Source organism: Siniperca chuatsi, linkage group LG3 (assembly GCF_020085105.1).
Source record: "Siniperca chuatsi isolate FFG_IHB_CAS linkage group LG3, ASM2008510v1, whole genome shotgun sequence".
Lineage (NCBI taxonomy): Eukaryota > Metazoa > Chordata > Actinopteri > Centrarchiformes > Sinipercidae > Siniperca > Siniperca chuatsi.
In genome coordinates, this window is record NC_058044.1 from 26,683,817 (window position 1) to 26,704,106 (window position 20,290).

At 39.3% G+C, this 20,290-nt stretch overlaps 1 protein-coding gene across 1 annotated transcript; it reads left to right on the forward strand.

The window, feature by feature from the left end:
- The first annotated feature begins 268 nt into the window (after positions 1-268).
- LOC122870616 lies at positions 269-18,089 on the forward strand. The gene is made up of 3 exons (XM_044184933.1): positions 269-384; positions 488-946; positions 15,485-18,089. Exons 1-3 carry the CDS (start codon positions 269-271, stop codon positions 15,732-15,734), a joined length of 825 nt encoding a protein of 274 aa, XP_044040868.1. The 3' UTR covers positions 15,735-18,089.
- The last annotated feature ends 2,201 nt before the right edge of the window (positions 18,090-20,290 follow it).

Genomic DNA, 20,290 nt, shown 5'->3' on the forward strand with positions numbered 1-20,290 from the left:
TCCTTTACAGGTGCATCAAGATGGTTAAAGAAAAGCTGGATACAGAAATTGTAATGCTAAAATAAATAAATAAATATATTTGTGTCTATGCATGGTAATGCATACTTATACACTTCTGACCTGATGTGATATGCATTTTCAGATGCCTTTGAGAGGGAGACGAGAAAATTTATAACCTCAGCCACCCAGACTCACCTAAGACTGTGCTTGGCCAGACGTGGTGGATAAACTGCAAAGAGACAGGTCATCGTGCCCTGGGGGACTAAGCATGCATACAGGCAGGCCCAGGGAACCAGGGACCACATCACCGTCCTGGCCTGCCTCAATGCGGATCCGCTGCTGCTCGTCACGGATGGTCATCAATCCCACCTGGATTCAGAGCTGGTCCGAGCGGCATAGAGGGAGGGGGATAATTCTCCTGCACTTGCCACCACACATGCCGCAAATCCTGCAGCCTCTGGTTGTGAGTTTCTTCAGACCCTTGAAGGCAGATTTATCTGGTCCGCAATCCCCAGAATCGACCTGCCCCTCCACCTCCCATTCCCTACCTCACCCATCCCCTGGTAACATCAGGCCGAATAACAGCAGACCTAGCCCACCTCCGGGCCAGGATCAACTACGCCCGCAACACTGGCAAGGGCAGGAGGAATACAACCAAAGCAAGGTTACAGCGTCATTTACAACTTTCCACTAATAAAATCTCAGGTTGTAGGCCAAGCTCTGGCCAGAAGAGACAGAGAGCAGCAGTGGGCCGAAGACACCAGCACAGCAGCCACTTCAGCCCCAGAAGAAGAGTCCCCCTCGGGGCTGCTCCTGCCACCAGCCTTTCCATTGCAGCCCCCTCAGCCTGCTCTGACCCCTCTTGTGCCTCCCACAGTCACTGGCTGCCTGCCCCCAGCAGCATACCATCCCCAGCGAGCCTGCCTGCCATCTTTACCGTCTCCTGGTCAGTGAATGGTAAAACATACCTATTTTACATCTGGGCTGTCAATCGATTTAAAACAACAACTAAGTAATCGCACAATTTGTGATTAATTGTGATTAATCTTTTTTTCCCTTAATATTAAAGCGTGTAAAAATGGATATTAACATGTAAAATCACCACATCAATGTAGAATCAACACCACTGAAGTATATTTAAATTCAGATCCTATTGTTTAATAGCATCCTTAACTTTGAACACAGATTCTCTCCTGTGAACTACAGATTTTCAATAAAACCATCACAGTCATTGACTCAGCTTGAAAGGCATATTTCTTATATGCACTAACAGAAATAATACTCACACCTATGTGCTGAAGTGCCAGTTGAATTTCAAAATCAAAATTAGATATCAGCTTAGAAGGCAATACTTTCTAATATGCACTAATATAAATGATAATTAACAACAATAAATGTGTTCCATGTTCGAGTGCCCAAGGTCCACAATAGGCCATGCAAATATGAAAAAGGAACAAGGGAAGATTCTGATTCACACATGGAAGACACACAGAGTGAGAGACAGAGGGAGAGCACCAAAATGTAGCCTAACTTTGGAGCGTTATATAGCTCCCTTTCCGACAAGATAGCATGACCAATGTAGATGCTTTTATATAATCTGTAAATAACACTACACCACATGTTACATTAATGTGACATCTCAAGATTTGACTCAATGCATTGCAGTACATTAACAATTACATTTGGACCATTATCTCTGCACATTGCACATGTTCTTTATACTTCATATTCAAAACATTTGCATTTCCCACAGCATAAACTGTGCACTCTTTAATAAAGAAAACAGACCTATTTTGCACATTCTTTACATATTTTCTTTATTTTAAATTTTTTATGTTTCTTGACTTTATAATACTTATATATACTTTTTACTTCTCATGTTCTATGACAATGTTTGACATTCCTTTTATGTGAAAACTTACTTGGCAATAAATTGATTGAAAAAGATTCTGATTCTGAAAACAAGAAACATGCTGGTGACATTAGCCATCATGAGTAATGTCTAAGCTTTGTCTCTTATTTATAAAGCCCCCCACCCTTAGCAGAGCGCCTCCCTTATTGTCCAGCTCATCCTCGTCTGCTGGACGTACGACATCCGCCGCTAGTGTACTTTATGTTAACAGTTTTTGCAGTCATTCCAGAAATTACCATTTAATGCACGAACACTTATGTTTATAGTTGTAGTATGAATATTACTCTGCACTATACATTTAAGTTTGCATTATTGCAAAATTGAATGCATCAGCAGGTATTTTGCAAGGGATTGAAATGAGAAGAGAGTTTAACAAAACATCCAGCAGGTGGTGGTATACACTCGAAATGGAAATTAAAGAGCCTTTACTGCAAAATTTGGAAGCATGCCATCAAATTTTGAAGGAGGGAGGTACAGTCCCGGATGTGTTTTGGTTTGATCGACTCAGGAACAACATAAAACCCCCGCAAAAACAGCAGTGCTCAATGTTTACAGTGAGGAGATATGGATGTCTGACTCAGGAAACAGTTAGCGCACTGCTAAATCACTGCCGTTAGCATCCTTTTACCGACTTTGGTAAAGACGGAGCTAACGTAGATGGTTAAAACGATATTGGGTTAGAAAGGTAAGAAGTTAGACTATACTTTAACACCATTAAATTAACTGAAAGCATTACGCGGCCATTTATATTAGTAGCTAAAGGGAAATTTTAATCAGAATCAGAAATACTTTATTGATCCCCGAGGGGAAACTCTTTTGTTACAGCAGCTCACTATCACGTCAGTGCACACAGGGATAGAAGTTCTAAGCAATCAGAATATAATACACTATAATACAGATAAGATAAATTAAGTACAAAGTGGATATAAGTATAAAATTGAAATAAGTGTAAAGTACAAAGACGGCAAGACGGCAAGACGGAGCTACGGCAACAGGCAGCATGCACGTTGGCACATGCGCACTATAATAGAATGTTAGACTAAAAAGTGTCCGACTCAGGAAACAGTTAGGTTATTTAAATTCAAAATTCACAGTGTGTCAGGTGCCATTATACCATTGTGACTAAGGTGCAGAGGTAATTAAAAGAAGAAGTCAAACCTCAAAAGGTGGAGAAAAAAAATTTAGGAAACGATGGAAAAATGGCAGTTCTATCTGTTTCATGTATTCATTTCAAAAAGGTTACAATCTCATCATCATTCCAGTCAGGTTTTCATCTGCTGCTTTTTTTCATCCCAACAACTTTTCCACCTCTGCCAAGCATAAAAACCTTTTTACTATATTTTTTAGATTTTTTCAGATTTTCTGGGTTTCCACTCAGGTTTTTTTATGCGCAAATTGAAAATGCGCATAAAATCAGGTGGATGGAAACAGCCTAATCTTAACACTGGAACGGCCAGGAGTCATTTTATACTTAAAATGTCAACGGGTAAAATTTACCTGCTATTAGAATGCATTGATTTTGTGATTATTTCTGCTACGCGCTGCTTAAACACACTTAGCGCAGACGTTCAGCACCTTGGGTGTGCACTTCCCACGAACAGCCTCCCAACACTGCGCTCTTCTGCACCTGTGAAGGGCACGTCCATGCGCGGTAGCTCTTTGATGCCATCCACTCCGCGCTGTTGTGGTTATATTCTAAACAATAGGTCTACACTGCGGTCAAAAACTCCTACACAGGTCAAAAAACACATAATGAGGGGACCGCAAAACACACCTGTGTCAGAGGGAAAGACTACTTTAGACTAAGTCTGTTTCACAAATGTTTATAGGCTACATTTAGCCTATAAACAGGCTACAGTGTAGGCTACAACGAAGGCTCTGGATCGCTGTCAGATGATGGCCCAAGAATCAACCCAATGAAACCGCTCCTTCACTCAGTCACTTAGAGCAAGTCTAATGCCTGTTTTGCATTCATAACTCTCTTTCTCTTATCCAAACTGAAGGTTAGCCGATGACTTGACACAGCGCTATCATGCGCGGTAGTAGACAAAAGGCGCCAATAGAATGTTTGTTTAGCTAAACGCGTAAAATTAATAGGATGATATAAATTTTACCTGCTGGCGCTCATAGGTATATAGGTTGCGTTTAGATTAATATGAATGAATTATGGGTTAGTTCTCATTCGTTCCAACTTGATTTTGTGAAAAAGATTACATAACAGGTCTGGTTTATTACAACTTGGCTGCTTATTTTCATAGTTTTGGCCATCATTCCTGACAGAAATAATAATATTGCACTCTACAAATTATTTGCTGAGATCTGGGAACACGGTGACATCACTAAACTGATGTCTGACGAGGCAAGAAACACGAGCAGTCAGACGGTCAGGCAGGTTTGAAACAAACTGCCAAAATTGTTCAGAAGAAAGTATGTAAGCTGTCTTTGTTGCCCAGTCAGACTTTGTTGTACCAATGTCATGGGTCCATCATGTAAACAGTAGATTTGCAGCTTAATGTAAAGCATGATGCTGTTAACAACCACAAGACAGCCTAACTGAAAACCCCCCAAATGTGTGTATAGAATAGCAATCACAGGGATTTCATCTGGTGAAAAATACATTTACTGAAGGTTGCCACTGAACCTCTTGACTGCTCTGACGTCTCTGGTACCCCTAAATTCGAAAGGGGTCATTTGATCCAATTGACGAAGGTCCAGAGGGGATTCTTTCATTTCTGGTCAATAGTGCCATTGCCATTCTGTCTGTCTAGTCAACTAGTAAGCGAGCTATTTGAACATTCAAGACCAAGTTTTACCAGACAGGATGCCCTTGACCCAGAACACATATTGACCAGGACATCTCCAATAGTGGGTCTGATCCGGTGAGGCTGCTAACCACATCATTAGACCCAGATTATCTGTAACAAAACCTATTAGCAGCAATTAGCAGGAGGAAATCACCCTGACCCTATCATTGTAGTTTTGCTTGTTCTTTACTGGGAAAAGAGACTGAAGAAAATAGATTAGATTACACCAACTAGGCCTGGAACACAGGGGAGTTTAGATAAGTATTGACACACACACAAACACAAAACACACAGATATACACAGCTCCCTAGGGGAAGCGTTAGATGCAATAAATCCAGCCTCTAAATAGATAGCGCTGCAACATGTGTGGCTTTTTAGATCAGTGCTGATATGATTATGCAGGCTCAGGACCATAGATATGGAATAGATAGATTGTGCTGTTGTAAATACACACCAGGCTAGGCTGTGTGTGCTGCAGCTCCCTCGCACTCTGCTGACATCAGCGCGTTCCTCCACTTCCTGCTTATTAAGAAAGGACTGTGTCCTCAGATGACCTGGCTCCTTAGACAGCCCCCAGCCAGAGATACATATGCACACGTGCACGCACACACACACACACGCACGCACGCACGTTCACAGTATTACAAATATGGCATACGTAGGTATATGCATTCATGCACAGTTGTGTGCATCCAAAAATGTACATGTACCAATGTACATCTTAAAATAAGTTAAAAATACAAGAATTCTGCACATTAAAGAAGACACTCATGTACTCTATACAACACTTCTCTATATGATGTCATGTCTCACAGCTGATCAATAGCTCTAAACCATTTTCTGCCCTAATGTCCTCCAAGAACGAGCGCCTTGTTGGCTAGACAAGTAAATCAATATCATTGGAGGGGGAAAAAAGGATGTGTGTGTATGTGTGATTGTTTGATTGTGTGTCTAAATATACAGTACTTCAGAGTGGGTTTGTGAATGAGTCAAACGTGTGATTCATCGGAACTGAGCCACATAGTAGAACCCAAACACAACCCAAGAGTTGTGTTTAAATTTTAACACGTGACAAAAAATGACACCAAATCTCACCCAAGCAGATCAGATGGCTCAGTCCCACTTTGGACTGCACCCACTCAGTGTGAATCATACTTTGTTTATTGCAGTGACAGCAAGAATTCAAGTGAAGAAATGCTGTGGTGGATTTATTCCATAATCTTGATTTAAAAGAAACTACACCATTACTATAGTATGGAATTTATTATTTACTATTATTTACAATTTTCTGGAGGAATGAAGCTGGCACACAGACAGAAATAACGGCAATGAGATATATCAGCTTGTTAATATCAAAAATCCTCCACAAAGCAGCAGCACTGGCTGACAAACAAGCCTGAACACAACAATAATTTGCCAGCCACAGTGAGGGGAAAAAAGTAAAGGGGATTCCTGTTTGAACTTGTACTGAGAGCTTCATTACATAGAGAGTAATGCAGTGGCACCAGTACCTTTGAATTGGTTTGAGTTGTAGTCAGAAGACTACAGACTCAAACAGAATCAACAAAATGAAACATTGATGTTAAAGACAACTTTACTGAATTATTCCGCTATAGCCGATCACCCCAAACACCCCTGAATCAAGGGCAGGCTCTACGCTACACTCACTCGCTCTCCAACCTGTGTGGTTTTAAACATAATAACAAATGACCAATAATCAATGTACCAATACAGTTTGGAACAGACAAGGAATGAATACCATCCCTGGACTTTTGACCTAGACCAGCCCACAAAAACAGCCAGCAATTTAAAATGAACTCCTGATACAAAAAGCAAACAAACAAAATAAAAATAACTTATGATTCTATATAATGCTTTAAGAGCACACATATAGATAACACCTGAGCATAAGAGCACTACAGGTACATTAGCATGTCTTTTGTTGTGTTTCTGATCACCTGAAGAATCTAAGTCCAATATTTACTCAACTTGCTCTTAAGCTGCTAAATGCTCCCATATGTTTACGAGCTAGTTGCTAAGTCTGTCTGTTGTTTGGTGCTGGGAAGGTAGCGTACAGTGGGTTTATCAGTGGGTTCTTGAAGGCACATAGTTAACAAGGGAGTTAGCAATGTAGCTTGGTCCATTAAAAGCTTTGTATATAGGGAGGAGGACCCCCTCAATTCTAAATGTTACAGGAAGCCAGTGCAGAGCAGCTAAAACTGGATTAATGTGCTCTCTCCTCTTGGTTCTAGCTGCAGAGTTTTGAAGGAGCTGAATGAGCTGAAGTCTCTCAGTGTTTTTTTTTCCGGGAGACCAGTAAAAAGTGCGTTACAAGTGATCGAGTTGGCTTGAAATAAAGTCATAAATCAGTTTTTCACTTTTTGGTTTAGAAATGATTGCACTTTAGCTATGTTTCTAAGGTGTAAAAAAATGTTTTTGTCAACTTGTTAATGTGGGACTTGAATCTTAGCTCTGAAGGAAGTCAATTTCCCCAGATTATTAAACAGCATTTCTCTTTTTGTTTAGGGCCGACTAGTAGGATTTCATTTTCAATAGGAGCAACCGCTTTCACATTACATATAGTCATTTGTTTCATTTTTAATATGAAAATATTGATTCATGCAGCTTTAAACACAACCAAATAAATAAGGGCTTAATATGAGAGCCCTGTACAATTTGGGTTCGAACAAATGCTTAACTTACCCAGCAAAGTCTCAGCCCTGACGACTCCCCTCTCTAAAGCATGGAACATTTATAAATAGAAGGAACATTTCCTTCACATTATCATACAATTACTCATAATTACGAGAAGCTTGTATTTACTGAACAGCTGTTATAGCTGCCAACATGTGCAAATATTCAAATCCAAATATTTGAATTTGCTCATGAAAGAACCAGGGGTGACACGTAAAGATGTGGGACATTTAAAGTAGAAATGTGTTCAAGACTTTGACTTTGTTACACTGTGTTCTTCTTGGGCACGGTGACATACCTTTCATCTCTATTTGCACATCCTCTTTCTTCCCTCTTCTTGGTACCTGACAGGTAGCTGGATTGAACTGCTGTCTTTTGATTGCCATGAAATATATAATTATGACTGACAGATTGGTATCCAGTTTGTAGGATCATATTATTGGTTGACTTTCCTACTCTACCAGCCGTCAAATCACAGGGTTTAAGGGCCAGGACCCTATCATGGACATAATAAGCTATAAACTATTAATTCAATTACTTGGGGGGGCACATGTGTAATTTAAATAGTTATTCCTAAACTATATTAAATTGTACATTTCAGTATAAACATGTGCTAGTTAGGAAGTTAAAATCAAATAAATTGAAATGATTTCTGTGATTTGGTTGATCATCGTCTCCACCAACCAAAACAATAAAACTAAAACAGCTCAGTGCACTAAGATGTGGTTTTATTGAACTGAAGTGGTGACTAAAATTGCACTCCACCATGGGATCTGCTGACAACAGATACCTCATACACTCACTTACACACACACACACACACACACCCCAGACACACAGATATACAAATACTCCGGGGGCAACCCACCTCATTAGATATAGACAAACATTCAATTAGTCAGTGTAATAGGGAACATAAAGCATGTCAGTGGTGGTAATGCTTACATTCCTCCTTCCCAGTCAGCAGCACTAAAACAACTGGCTGAGGATTTATAAGGCAACTGGTGAATGATAATGCCTCTTTCTCCCTGTGTCACCCAAAGTGTGTTTGTCTTGTCCAAGCATTTGAAATTAGTGTTCATTTCCAGAGTAAATGGCTCTCTGCGGTTAGAGCCACATGAGGCTTAAGAGTGATCTCACTTTTCTTTACAAATGTTTGTCTAGGAGAGGCAGCAAGTCTGTGGAGAAACTGGTTGCAAAGCAAAATGAAACAGATTTTTTACAAAACGGAGCCAAAGGTAAAACCAGTACAAGTAGATCTATGGACACACACAGGTGGACCTGTGGCTGGAATGATCTCTCTAACCGTCTAACTTTTTGAATGCCAGCATGTTAGAATCCACCTTTTCTTGCCAAATAGCATCTCATTCAATTTCTAAACCACAAAAACCCAACCACAGTGTGAAGACCTGGACACACCAGCATTTAAAACAGCTAAATTTCATGGCGAAACCAATTATTTCCAATGGAATCGCCATGGTTTTTGATAAGATCATTACACTTAAACAAGAAACTGGGATTTAGGGTGCGCACACATTGGCACATTGATTGTTTTAATCTCATATAAAGCCTAGTATATTCAAAACAATAAGGTACAAATGTGAGCCAGGCAAACAGCAATACATTCTTGTAGATTTTTCCTGCATCATGCATTATATTAATCTAATAATAATTATAATTACAATGAAGTTTTTGGATTATAACGTAATGAAGACACTGATTATCTTTACTGTTGAGAAAAGCTCAAGGTACACATTAATTCACTCCATGGCTGGTGGCGCAGGGATTGGTAACCATGGAACAGAGTATGAAGACTTGATATTTGGCTGATTAAAATTATGTGTGTGCGTGTGTGAGCATGTCGACGTCTTGAAGCAATCATCTTTTATGCATACTCTGTTTGCACAAGACTTTAATCCAGCCTGAATTTCAGGTGTCTTTATCTTCACTGATTTTCTTTGTAAATAAACTTGACCTCAGCATCAAAACCAGAATGAGAAATCCCTCTCTCAATGTCTACTCTCCTTCTGGCTGTCATTTGGTTTTCAAAGATTGTTGAACGACCAGCAATTGTATAAAACTAGATAGCAAATATGCTAATATTTTCTCCCTCTAACCTTGCATTACTCTTGACAGAAACAAACACTCAGAATCACACACACACACACACACACACACACACACACACACACACACACACACACACACACGGATGAACACACATAAGACAGACCTTCTTGACAGTGAATTGGCTCTCATCGTCAGTGATGCCTGTTTGCATGCCCACCACACAAGAAGAAGGGGGGAAAAAAGAAATAGAGTGTGTGAGAAAGAACAAATGACCAATGGGGAAATGATGAAGGACCAAAACAAATCAGGTCAGGGATGTGATGCATAGATGGATCAGAATAAAAGTGCTTGTTCTTCTGAAAGTCAGACAGTTGAAAGTTTTTTTTCATTGGATTTACGTTGGAGAAAGTTTTGTTGGATGGACTGGAGACATGGTAATCAAACCAACAGCCACGCAGGCTGTAAAGCAAAACATATTAAAGTATTGTTGGATATAAATAATGTAAACATCACATTATAAGCATCTTAATAACCAGTATGCTATTCCGGCTTAGACTTGGCTGAGATTTGAAAATCAAACAATGTGTGCACCAAATGTAGGGACAGCTTTATAAATAAACAATGTCTATGCATGTTTTTAATGCTGTGCACACATGTATTTTTGTCTTGAATCTTAAAAAACAGAGTTTCATTAATTTGCTCACATTTGTTCCCTGGAGTAAACTACAGAATCACAGCAAATGAGACTGAAGTCTGTACATTTGATTGACTGGAAAACTTAAACAAATGTTTGGATCTTATCTATTTCAACCAAAACTTGTGTGGTTTACAAAACTATTAACATTGCAACAGATGTTTTGAATTTATCACTGATAAATTCATAGCTTTAGCTCAGTCTGTGGGGACTTGGAAACCGCAGGGTGGTCTTTTCAAGTCCAGCATGGACAGTATGGAGTGTGGACTGGTAGCTGGAGAGGTGCCAGTTCACCTCCTAGGCACTGCCGAGCAAGGAACCAAACCCTTAACTGCTCCGGGGGCGGATGTGGCAGCCCCATCACTCTAACATCTCTCCCCACAAGTGCATGTCTGTATTTCAGGCCTATGTGTGTGTGCAAACTGGAGTGGAAAAAAATGATTTCCCCTCTGGGATTAATAAAGTAATTCTTCTTCTTCTTCTTCTTCTTCTTCTTCTTCTTTTAAGTCCTATATTTAGTATTTTACTTTAAGTAAGTGTTATGCTATAAAAATTTAAGGCTACCGGAAATATTTGGGGATATTTTTCTTTTGAGTTTCCCTGTCAGGGGGAGCAGGTTTGACTCACCTGTAGCCACAGGACAGGATTGTTGCTGTGTCTGAAATCACTCCCTATATTATATGGTGCACTATATTTACTCTCTACCATTTTATTCAAGTGTCTGATTATATACTCGGGATGTATAGTTACACTACTTTCTGATAAAAATCCCACAATGCAGTGCATCACAGTTTACACATACGAAAATTACTGTTGTGCGACTTCATAAGTGTCGGAAATAGATTGTGTCACCCAAGCGACATGAAGTCCTCTTGCGAGGCTGGTGGTGACCTGACTGGTGGGCCTGTTCTGGGCCTGTTTTTCCTTTGATGTAAGGCTTTATTTTATGGGTAAGAATGTGGATGGGAAAGTAAAAAATTGTACAAACAGTCCAAAACAACAAACCAATGATCCACTGTTGCTCTTCTGGCGACTCCCAGGTGTGGTGCATTAGTAGCTAATAACGAGTCAGCCCTGTCCACCTGTTTGACCATCAGTGCTGACCCTGAAATCTTGAATTCCAACTCAGCCTAATTTGCCAAACTAAATGACTCATTATGACATATGGCGCTGCAACTTTTTTGGTAGTCATCAAGTGCTGAAATTATTCAGGGGACATTTATCCTTCACATTTTGAAATTTTTAATTTTTTTTCCTTTCACATTTTGTCCCCCACATTTTGCCCAGTGTTATAATTAGTTTTACTGCTAAACAGAGACATCACATAACACCTGTTCTGCAGCAGTTGTTGCTTACAAAGTTTCTAACCTCCCTCACTTCCCTGGCCTTTTGTTTTTGGAGCATATGTGGTGGGCTTTCAGAGGCTCTTGGGCTAGAACATTTTCCTTGACCTGGCAACCCTGTCACCCCGTCATGTCAATCGAAATTCACTTGTGAAGACGAAAGCAATGAACATAAACAGGCAACTGAATATATTGTCACTCTCTTGATCACCATCCATTTCCATAAGGAGAAAAGATGAAGATGAAGATGATGATGCTAGGAGTGCAGTTTTATAAAGAACAGCTTACGTTAAGATGAGGGTTTGTTTGTGAGGTGCACTTGCAACAGATATGTGGCTTTCTATCTGCATTGGAGTAATGTATATACTGGGTGCCACATTTATAAACATTTATAAACCTTTATGTAGCTATATACTATATACTGTAGCTATCTTAGAGTGTTATGCACTCATATGTGATGTTGACACACTTCATACCCACAAAGGTGCCTTTAAACTCCAAAGCAACATCTTCAGTATATCCAGTATAACACATATAGCAATAGAAAATAATTATGGTTTAACAAACAGCCACCCTATGAAATACCAAAGTCACGATGTGACGTCTGGGCTAGCCTCTGTTTCACTAGTTTCTGTAACTCAGTGTGACTCATTGTCATTCAACATTTCTCTCATCGGTCTTTCTGAAAAAAAGTAAGTGTATTCCTGGAGTTTACTGTCCACATTCTAAGACAAATCGCCATCCACTACAGCATTTGCAATAAAAAAATTAAACCTTTGTGATTTTAACAAAGTTAAGCATTTACTTTGTGACCACAGAAAAAAGTACAGCTCCCATGAAAATATCATAAGCATGGCAGCATGGGTACTTAATGTCATTGTAACTTGGTTTCTTCCATATCCATAAAACTCACCACTGCTCTCTTCTAAAGTAGTTTTTTCAACTTTCTATTTGTAATCTCTGCTGCCTAAAAACTTTTACAGCGTTCGCTCCTCTCTGTTCTGCTGTTTTTACAGACACATCTGAACCATAGACTGTATAGAAAGATGGACGACGCGTCTCCGCTTCCTCCTTATAGATTGTAATGAAGCCAAAATACGGGAGCAGCCACCTTGTGCTTTTGACGTCATTTGGAACCAGTCTGCGCAGTACTGATCGGAGTTGGAATGGTGGTAAAGAGATCATGCCCATACACTCGGCTGACTCAATTGCGAGCAGAGCTCAGCTGTCAATCATGATGTGAAACCCTGTTTTTAATAGCATCAAATAACTAATTAAAACCAAACTTATCAGAAAAACAAACACCTGAACATAAATCTGCGTGAACATACCTAAACTGACAGAAACCATCTTTGGGAAAAATATATTTGATGTGTACCACTGTGTTATTTTATTTTTCTTGTTGTGAAGCACTTTGTACTTTGTTTTGATAAGTGCTCTATAAATAAAGTTTTATTATTATTATTACTTTGAGATTTTAGTTTGGCTCATGTCCCATCTGCTAAAATGGAGGGGGCAGGCTATATAACCTATACTGCAGCCAGACACTAGGCGGAGATTGAGATGTTCTGGCTTCACTTTTGAGGAGCTGTCATGACGTCCATCTTTGTATACAGTCTATGGTCTGAACTAACCATAGAGTCGCTCATGGACTCCCCTCTTATGTCAAGCTGTGACGTTTAGCCCGCAAACGTCAAGGCTTATGGGAAATGATGTTTGTTAAAGGCTGCTAAAAAACAAATATTGAATAAACAATATTTTTATTTTCAAAAAACTACTGTCCTTATCTAGACATATGAAGCGAGCCACAAGCTATACTGTTGAGTCTCAAGGCTCTGTTCCAAGACTGGACTTTTATTTATTAGCGTTGTTACAAATGTAAATGGGTTTTTGAATGAGGTTTTCTTACTTCTAGAACAGGGCCGGGAAGTTCTGGTCTCACTTTGGCTCTCTTAGAGGTATTTACTGACCAGCAACAGCTAGCTTAGCCCCAGTGACTGCACACCCTCTGAAAACCCAGTGATTCCTATATATCCAATTTATGCTTACCAGTGGCTAACGTTAGCAAGTCAGCTAACAAGATACAACATGTAAATAACACAACATTGAAGTGAGTACCAACAGGCATGTTCCTCCTCTTTTAGCGAAGGCTAGCGGCTCCCCCTACCATCCCGCACCAGTCCGCCCACTGATGGTGGAGAAAAATTTATATCAACTCGCTCAAGAGCTTAAGAGTGAACCGAGCGACAAACAAACTATTTAAAATGGAAAGGGATGATGTGGGTAATGGTGCAGGAATGGTTTTAGAAGTTTCTATAGACCTTTTGACTTTTTTTAAGAATCCGTTGTCTCTATTGTGAACCTAAACTGACTATCACTGATGTTCTCCACTAAGGAGCAAGCTACAAAGCTTCAGAAGTTGACAAGTTCATGCAGGTGGCAATAGAAAACAAAGGTTTCTTCTTGAATATTACTAATGATTTTATTTTATGTAATGGGTCTGTGTGTGAAGGACAAAATAATCAAGTTTAACAACGTTCACTGTGGTTTTTGTGAAGCTGCGAGAGAATGTGCAATCCAGTTTGAGCACATTCTTTTAATCATTTGATGGAGTCTCAAATGGGTCAACATTGAAAGAGAAAACTATTTTTATATTTTTCACATCTTGCCAAATTTAGGAGAAAAGAGAGACACGGACACCAGCAGGGAGAGATTAAGACACCCAGGGTGAGAAAAGGCTGGACACCAGGAGAGAGAAACAGAAACACCAGGAGAGAAAGACACACACACCGGGAGAGAGGGGGAGACACGGCGTTCTGGATGTTGCCATAGGCACATCCCTGCATGCTCAAATCTGAACATTTCTCAACTTTAATAATGTCACAATATGTCAGTGTCAGGGAAGTATTTTCCAGTGAGCAGTTGTATTACTGACTATTAAAATCTGTGTGAACCAGCTTCTCATCCTCACATTCAAAAACAAGCAAACAGAGATACTGTATCCAAAACGTCCTCTTGTCAGTTATTATTTTTCACATTTTTATTTGTTTTTTTATTTAAAATTCAGGTTAGCTAACAGTTGCATGGCAAACAGAAATGCATAGTGTATTTGCACATAGTGCTCATTTGCCCTTTGAGTTGTCTCTGTTGTTGTTGAGTTGACACTCAAACCTGCTCTTTACATTTCAGTGGAAGAATGTCACTTTCTGTGTGACACTGATCACATTAACTTGTAAGAAGTAGATTTATTGTTGTAGCTGGTGTAACTACTCCACATGATTCTGGCTAGATTAAAGTCCAATCTGTAATTTTGGGTAAGACTGTCTTGCAAATACCACCACTGTTGTGTTGTGCTGTGTGCGTGATGTGTGTTTGGAGTTGTGTAGAAAAAGCCTATGAGACCAGCTATAGCAGACTCAAGAAAGAGTCCTTGTACGGAAAGTAAGAGATCCTCTCGACTGCTCTTGCCACTGAATGAACTAAATAAACCACCCGACAGATCCATTCCACAACAACTAACCACAACATCACTATACAGCAACACTCAAGACAGAGCAGAGAAGTTACTGTTTCCCAGAAATCTAACTTTAAACAGTATTGTATATTTTGCATGTAAAACCTTATTCTGTCAAGTTACAAGTTGTCACATTGATGTAGTGAAGTAAAAAGCAGAACATTACCCTCTGAAATACTGCAACATAAAAGTCTCATAAAAAGGGAAAAATCGAGTCCTGCATCTACAAGAATCAGTATTACACTACACTGAAAACACCTGAAATACACTATTTGCTTTTTTGCCAGACTGTTACTGTCTTCTCATTGTTGAAATGCTTGTCATTAGCATTTCTTTTAGTTGAGCAGAGGAGAAATGATTGTTGTTTTAATTAGTTTACTTATTTACTTTAACTTAGGAGAATGACGGCTAAGCTATCAACCCTGTTGGAAAACATGTCCCACCCCATGCAGGGATACTCTGACAGCACTGGGCAGCTCCTTTAGTGACAGGCTGCTTCACCTGTGGTGTTTGAAGGAGCGATACCACAGGTCCTTCCTGTGCCACCAGCTGCAACACAATATCTGCCAGCTAACTTTACAAGCAACAGGAGGAACGAATCAAGTCAGCGCTGAGCTGCTAACTCTGCAAGGAGAACAAAGGAGCGACCAGTTTCCTCCGACCTGCACCATCGGAAAACTGCACAGCGAAGACTGCATTTGACATCGGATCCACAACTCTCCCCAGCCTGGCTCATCAACGACCAACGGAATCGCCAGCTAACAAAACAGAATATTGTGCTGCTTTTTGAATATAGGCTACATGCTGATCTATTTCATGTTGCACAAGAGTGAATGCTGCCAACCTCTACTATACAGAACCAAAACCCTTCAACCTATTGATATGGTAATTTTGGTTGTAGTTTTTAATTTAATTATTAATCAGAGCTCCAAATTGATAGTTTATTTGATGAGGCTGATGAAACTAATTGAATTCATTAACCATCAATTTTCCCTTTTTGAAGGGTGGTGCTCTGAGGTGAATTTAATGTAAGTTAAATTCAGTTATTCAAATAAATACTGATTCCTCCTGATAGCCGGAAGTGAGTGTAAATCCGTTACTTCCCTTTAATGCTCTTACTGCAATATTTGAACGCCTTTTAAGCTGTTGCACCTACCTGTAGATGGCATTAATGTTTAAATAGTTTTCTACAGCATCAGTACTAACCACTGCCTTACTTTCAGTTTGGGGTGGAATGGCGTGGCAGTGGTTAGCGCTGTCTCCTCACAGCAAAAAGGTACTGGATTTAAATCCTCCAGCCTTCAGGTGCTCTGGATTCTTCCGACAAACACAGGCAGTTTTGATTAACTTTAAATTGCCCTGGATGTGAATGTATTTGTCTATGAACTGTCTGTATGTTAGCCCTGTGATAAAATGGCAATCTATTTAGGGCTTACCCAAGGCATGCTGAGATAGACTCTATCCTACCCATGATGAGTGGGTAAAGAGAATGGATGGAAAGATTATTTGCTGAGCAGAAGAGTGCCATTTGAAATGGAAACATCGATTATGCTATTGCTAGGCACTATAAGGAGAAAAACCATGGGTCGGCTACTTCCCTCATATTTATCAGCAGTGAAAGAGTGTGACCCAATCCAAGAGGGAGTAATTTAACTAACCAGCTCTTAAGAAGGGAGGCATTTTGGATTTATGAATTGAATACAAGTGAACCTTATGGACTTAAGGAAACACAGGTTTTGAGTTCTTTTCTGTATATCTCTCTCCACAGGTAATTTGGGCCCTCAGGGAGAGACACTAGATCCCCTGACACTCACCCTTCCCATTTAATTGTGTAGAGGGACAGCTGTAATGATGTGATTCTTCTAACCCTGTGTAATATTGACCAAGCCATGTTTTTTGAAAAATGGAATTTTGTGCAATATTATTTGTCATGTTTTTTGATAAATGTTCACCTTTGGAAAAAAAACATTGAAACACTTTGAAAAATGAAGACTGTTATAATTAGTCATGTGACCCATATGTATTTATCACATATGTGAGTGCTCATGTAATTTTGCTGAGCAAACCTGAAGCTAAAGGTGAAACGTGTTGTTTGCTCCTAATGAAGTCACAGTAAAGTCATTTCAGTGTGCGGTGGTTAATTTTGATCTATTCCTATTAAGCTTCAGCTACAGCTTAACAGGCCATGTTTTTTTAAATGTAAAAACAAAAAAGGTCCAGGGATGTGAGAGAGTACGTCTTAAATGACACCGACAGCGCTTGATGAAAGAACAGTGACACAGGGTAGTCACTTGACTAATTCTGCCATTATTGTGTTGGTCTACACACATAACAATGGTAGCTATTTTGATGTGTGTCATATGGTGCCAATGTGTTTTGGACTATATACTCACCTCTGTGGTCCTCAGTCCTTGTATTTTTTATACGTATTAATCTTATCTTTATGTCAAGATATCTTCAGTTTGGTTATTTAGGTTATTTTGTTACACAGTAGCTGCAGTACAGCAGGTAAAGCATTTCCTCTCACTGTATAAACTTTGTCCAACATTGTTGTCTTTCCATCTAACAGTACTTAATCTGATAAACTACTGTTCTCGTGGAACCCTGTCCTCAAATGCCCTTGTGTACCCTTGACGTGGTAAAGATCTCACCAGTCATTTCCACTGATAAACCCTATTATCAAATCGTCCATTCAGATAAGATACAGATCTCTGACAGATGCCGTTGTTGGTAATTACAGCTGAATTGATTGCTGAAGCAGTGGGATGGGTCAGGGCAGGATGGCAGTCCTGAACTTTTTGTCCTTCATCTGTTCCATATACCCTCTTTACAGCAGGATGAACATATCAAAGGGTAGCATGTCTGTGACTGAAACCACTTATTAACCTTCTGCATAGTCATCATTATTTGCATTTTATATGCTCAACCCGTGGACCACTCAGACTGCAGTATACTCAAACAGCACATTGCAGGCCTTGCTATAAACCAGCACACACAAATTAACATTTGCGTGATTTTTATTAAATTTACATCTAATTTTGACATTTTATTATTTTTATCTATAGCCCCTAATTTGTGGCTGCATTTCTTAGCCTGCATTATCATCGCTTACTAGATTTGGCATGTCATTACAATCAATTACTGATTAAATACTTTTCTTCTTTTGTATAATGATAGGACACTTTTTCACATACATTTATAGGTATCCCTGTTTTTCCTTTTTAAAGCATTTTTTGCCAAGTCCTTTTCCACTTTGACCTAGTTACACATTCCCATTGCACATTTCCCCAGTTTTTATTCATTTACCTTCAAAGAACAGCGTCTGTTTAACCCATTTATCATCGACTTACTTACCACCACTACAGATAAATCCCCTCTTACTTTTTTAACTGTGCCGCTTATTGCTTTCCCATACTGTAGTCACAGCAGATACATCACAAAGACAAATCTACATGTCAGCAGAGGTCACTGCTCCAGATATGCATGAATTTCAAATCTGTCTCATTGTATTAATAATTAGTGCATAGCTTGCTAGCTGGTGTGTTCTTTGATGTGGTTGGTGCTGTTGTAGGTGAGAGAAGAAAGTATGTCTTTAAATTAAACACTATGTAAAAGCACTGGAATAAAATCACATCATCTTATGCCTGTAATTACATGCAATGCGAGACTGAAGTGTGAAGACATTTTCTAAGAAACTGTAAATAATTATAATAAGAAATTATGAGTTACAGGTACAATGTTAGGCAGAGAGAAAAAGGCATTGTCCAGCGTATCTGGCCTTCCTGATTGAATGGTCCAAAGAGATGACAGGCTGACCTCAGTCAGTTTGACAGAAACAAACTTGCCCTATAAATATTAGGTTAGTTTCTCTGTTGAGATGAGGATCGACAGCTTCACAGCTGAAAGAAATATGAACAGTTTAGTCCAAGTAAGGAGGAAGCAGGTGCCCCAAGTGGAAAAGTTCACACAAGACGCTAATGCTAGGTTAGCATTAAATATAACACCACAATTAGTTGGAAGAAAATGTTGGATGGATTCTGATGCACCGTTGGCTGCAATACAAAATCAGAAAATATTTGGTTGGCATTATTCTATATTTTTGTTAATGTCAACAAATCTAAAAAAAGGCCAAAATCTACAATACGTTTGTCCTCCCAAAATTACTCTCAGCCCCAAGTCCATTGGTTCCTACTTAAGACATATATCTTTAAAAACGGGATACAAATATATGATATCATTTTTAATAAAGGCTTAGAAAGTTCCTAAACCAGCTGGGCACTGTAGTTTTTAGTAAATTGTATTCAAACAGGAGTGCATAGTACATTTGTTGAGGACTATTTTCAGCCGTGGAGCAATACTCATTTGGTGCATTAATGAGTATCTATGGCAGCTGGACGATGTACTGTATGTGGAATTGACTCAAAATAAACTAAAATAAATTCATTGCTGGTTTTTGTCTTTTCATGGCATTTGTTGACAATAGGAAAAATCTAAAATATTGCCAGCCTCATTCTTGAAGTAGGTCAATATTTTATATTTTAGACTTTAAAGAACAACACTAGGAGTGTCAACAATAACTTATTAGAAGTGGTCGCATTTTGGTCAATGCCATTTTTAATGGTTTTATCAAAATATGAATACAAATGGTATTGTATCATAGTGTCATTTCTATCTTTATCACTTCTCCACGGAGGCCACTTGTGGTTGTTATAGAAACAGGGCATTTTGTACTTGTTAGGGTAGTAGAGTAAAATGTATTATTACTGTAGGTGAAATTTAGTTCAAAGAAAATGGCGCCCCAAACTATGGTTGAACAGAACTCAAACTCTAATCATGGTAAATGGCCATGGGATTATCCGCTCTGAACTATTTTAAAAATAATCCACAACAGAGGCTAATAACGTGAAACAGAGGGGGTTCAGTCTCCACGTTGCTCATCACTTGCAGATCTAATAAAGCTTTTTTACACTGAAACAACCCTCTATTATAAACCATGATGTGTAATAGTAATTGTGGTGGCCTGGTGGAGCGCTTGCCTGTGTGGAGTGTGCATGTTTTGGTTTCTTGTGGGTGCTCTGGGTTTCCCTGGAGCAAGGCACTGATTGCCAAACACACAGGCACTGACATCCCCACCACTGCAAGTTACAAGTTACAATAAATACAGTGTAACTTCAGTTTCATTAGTAGTTAACATTAAGACAAAAAATAATGAGTATTGTTTTGGGTGAGCATCCTTTGACTGTGTATTAATAATGATC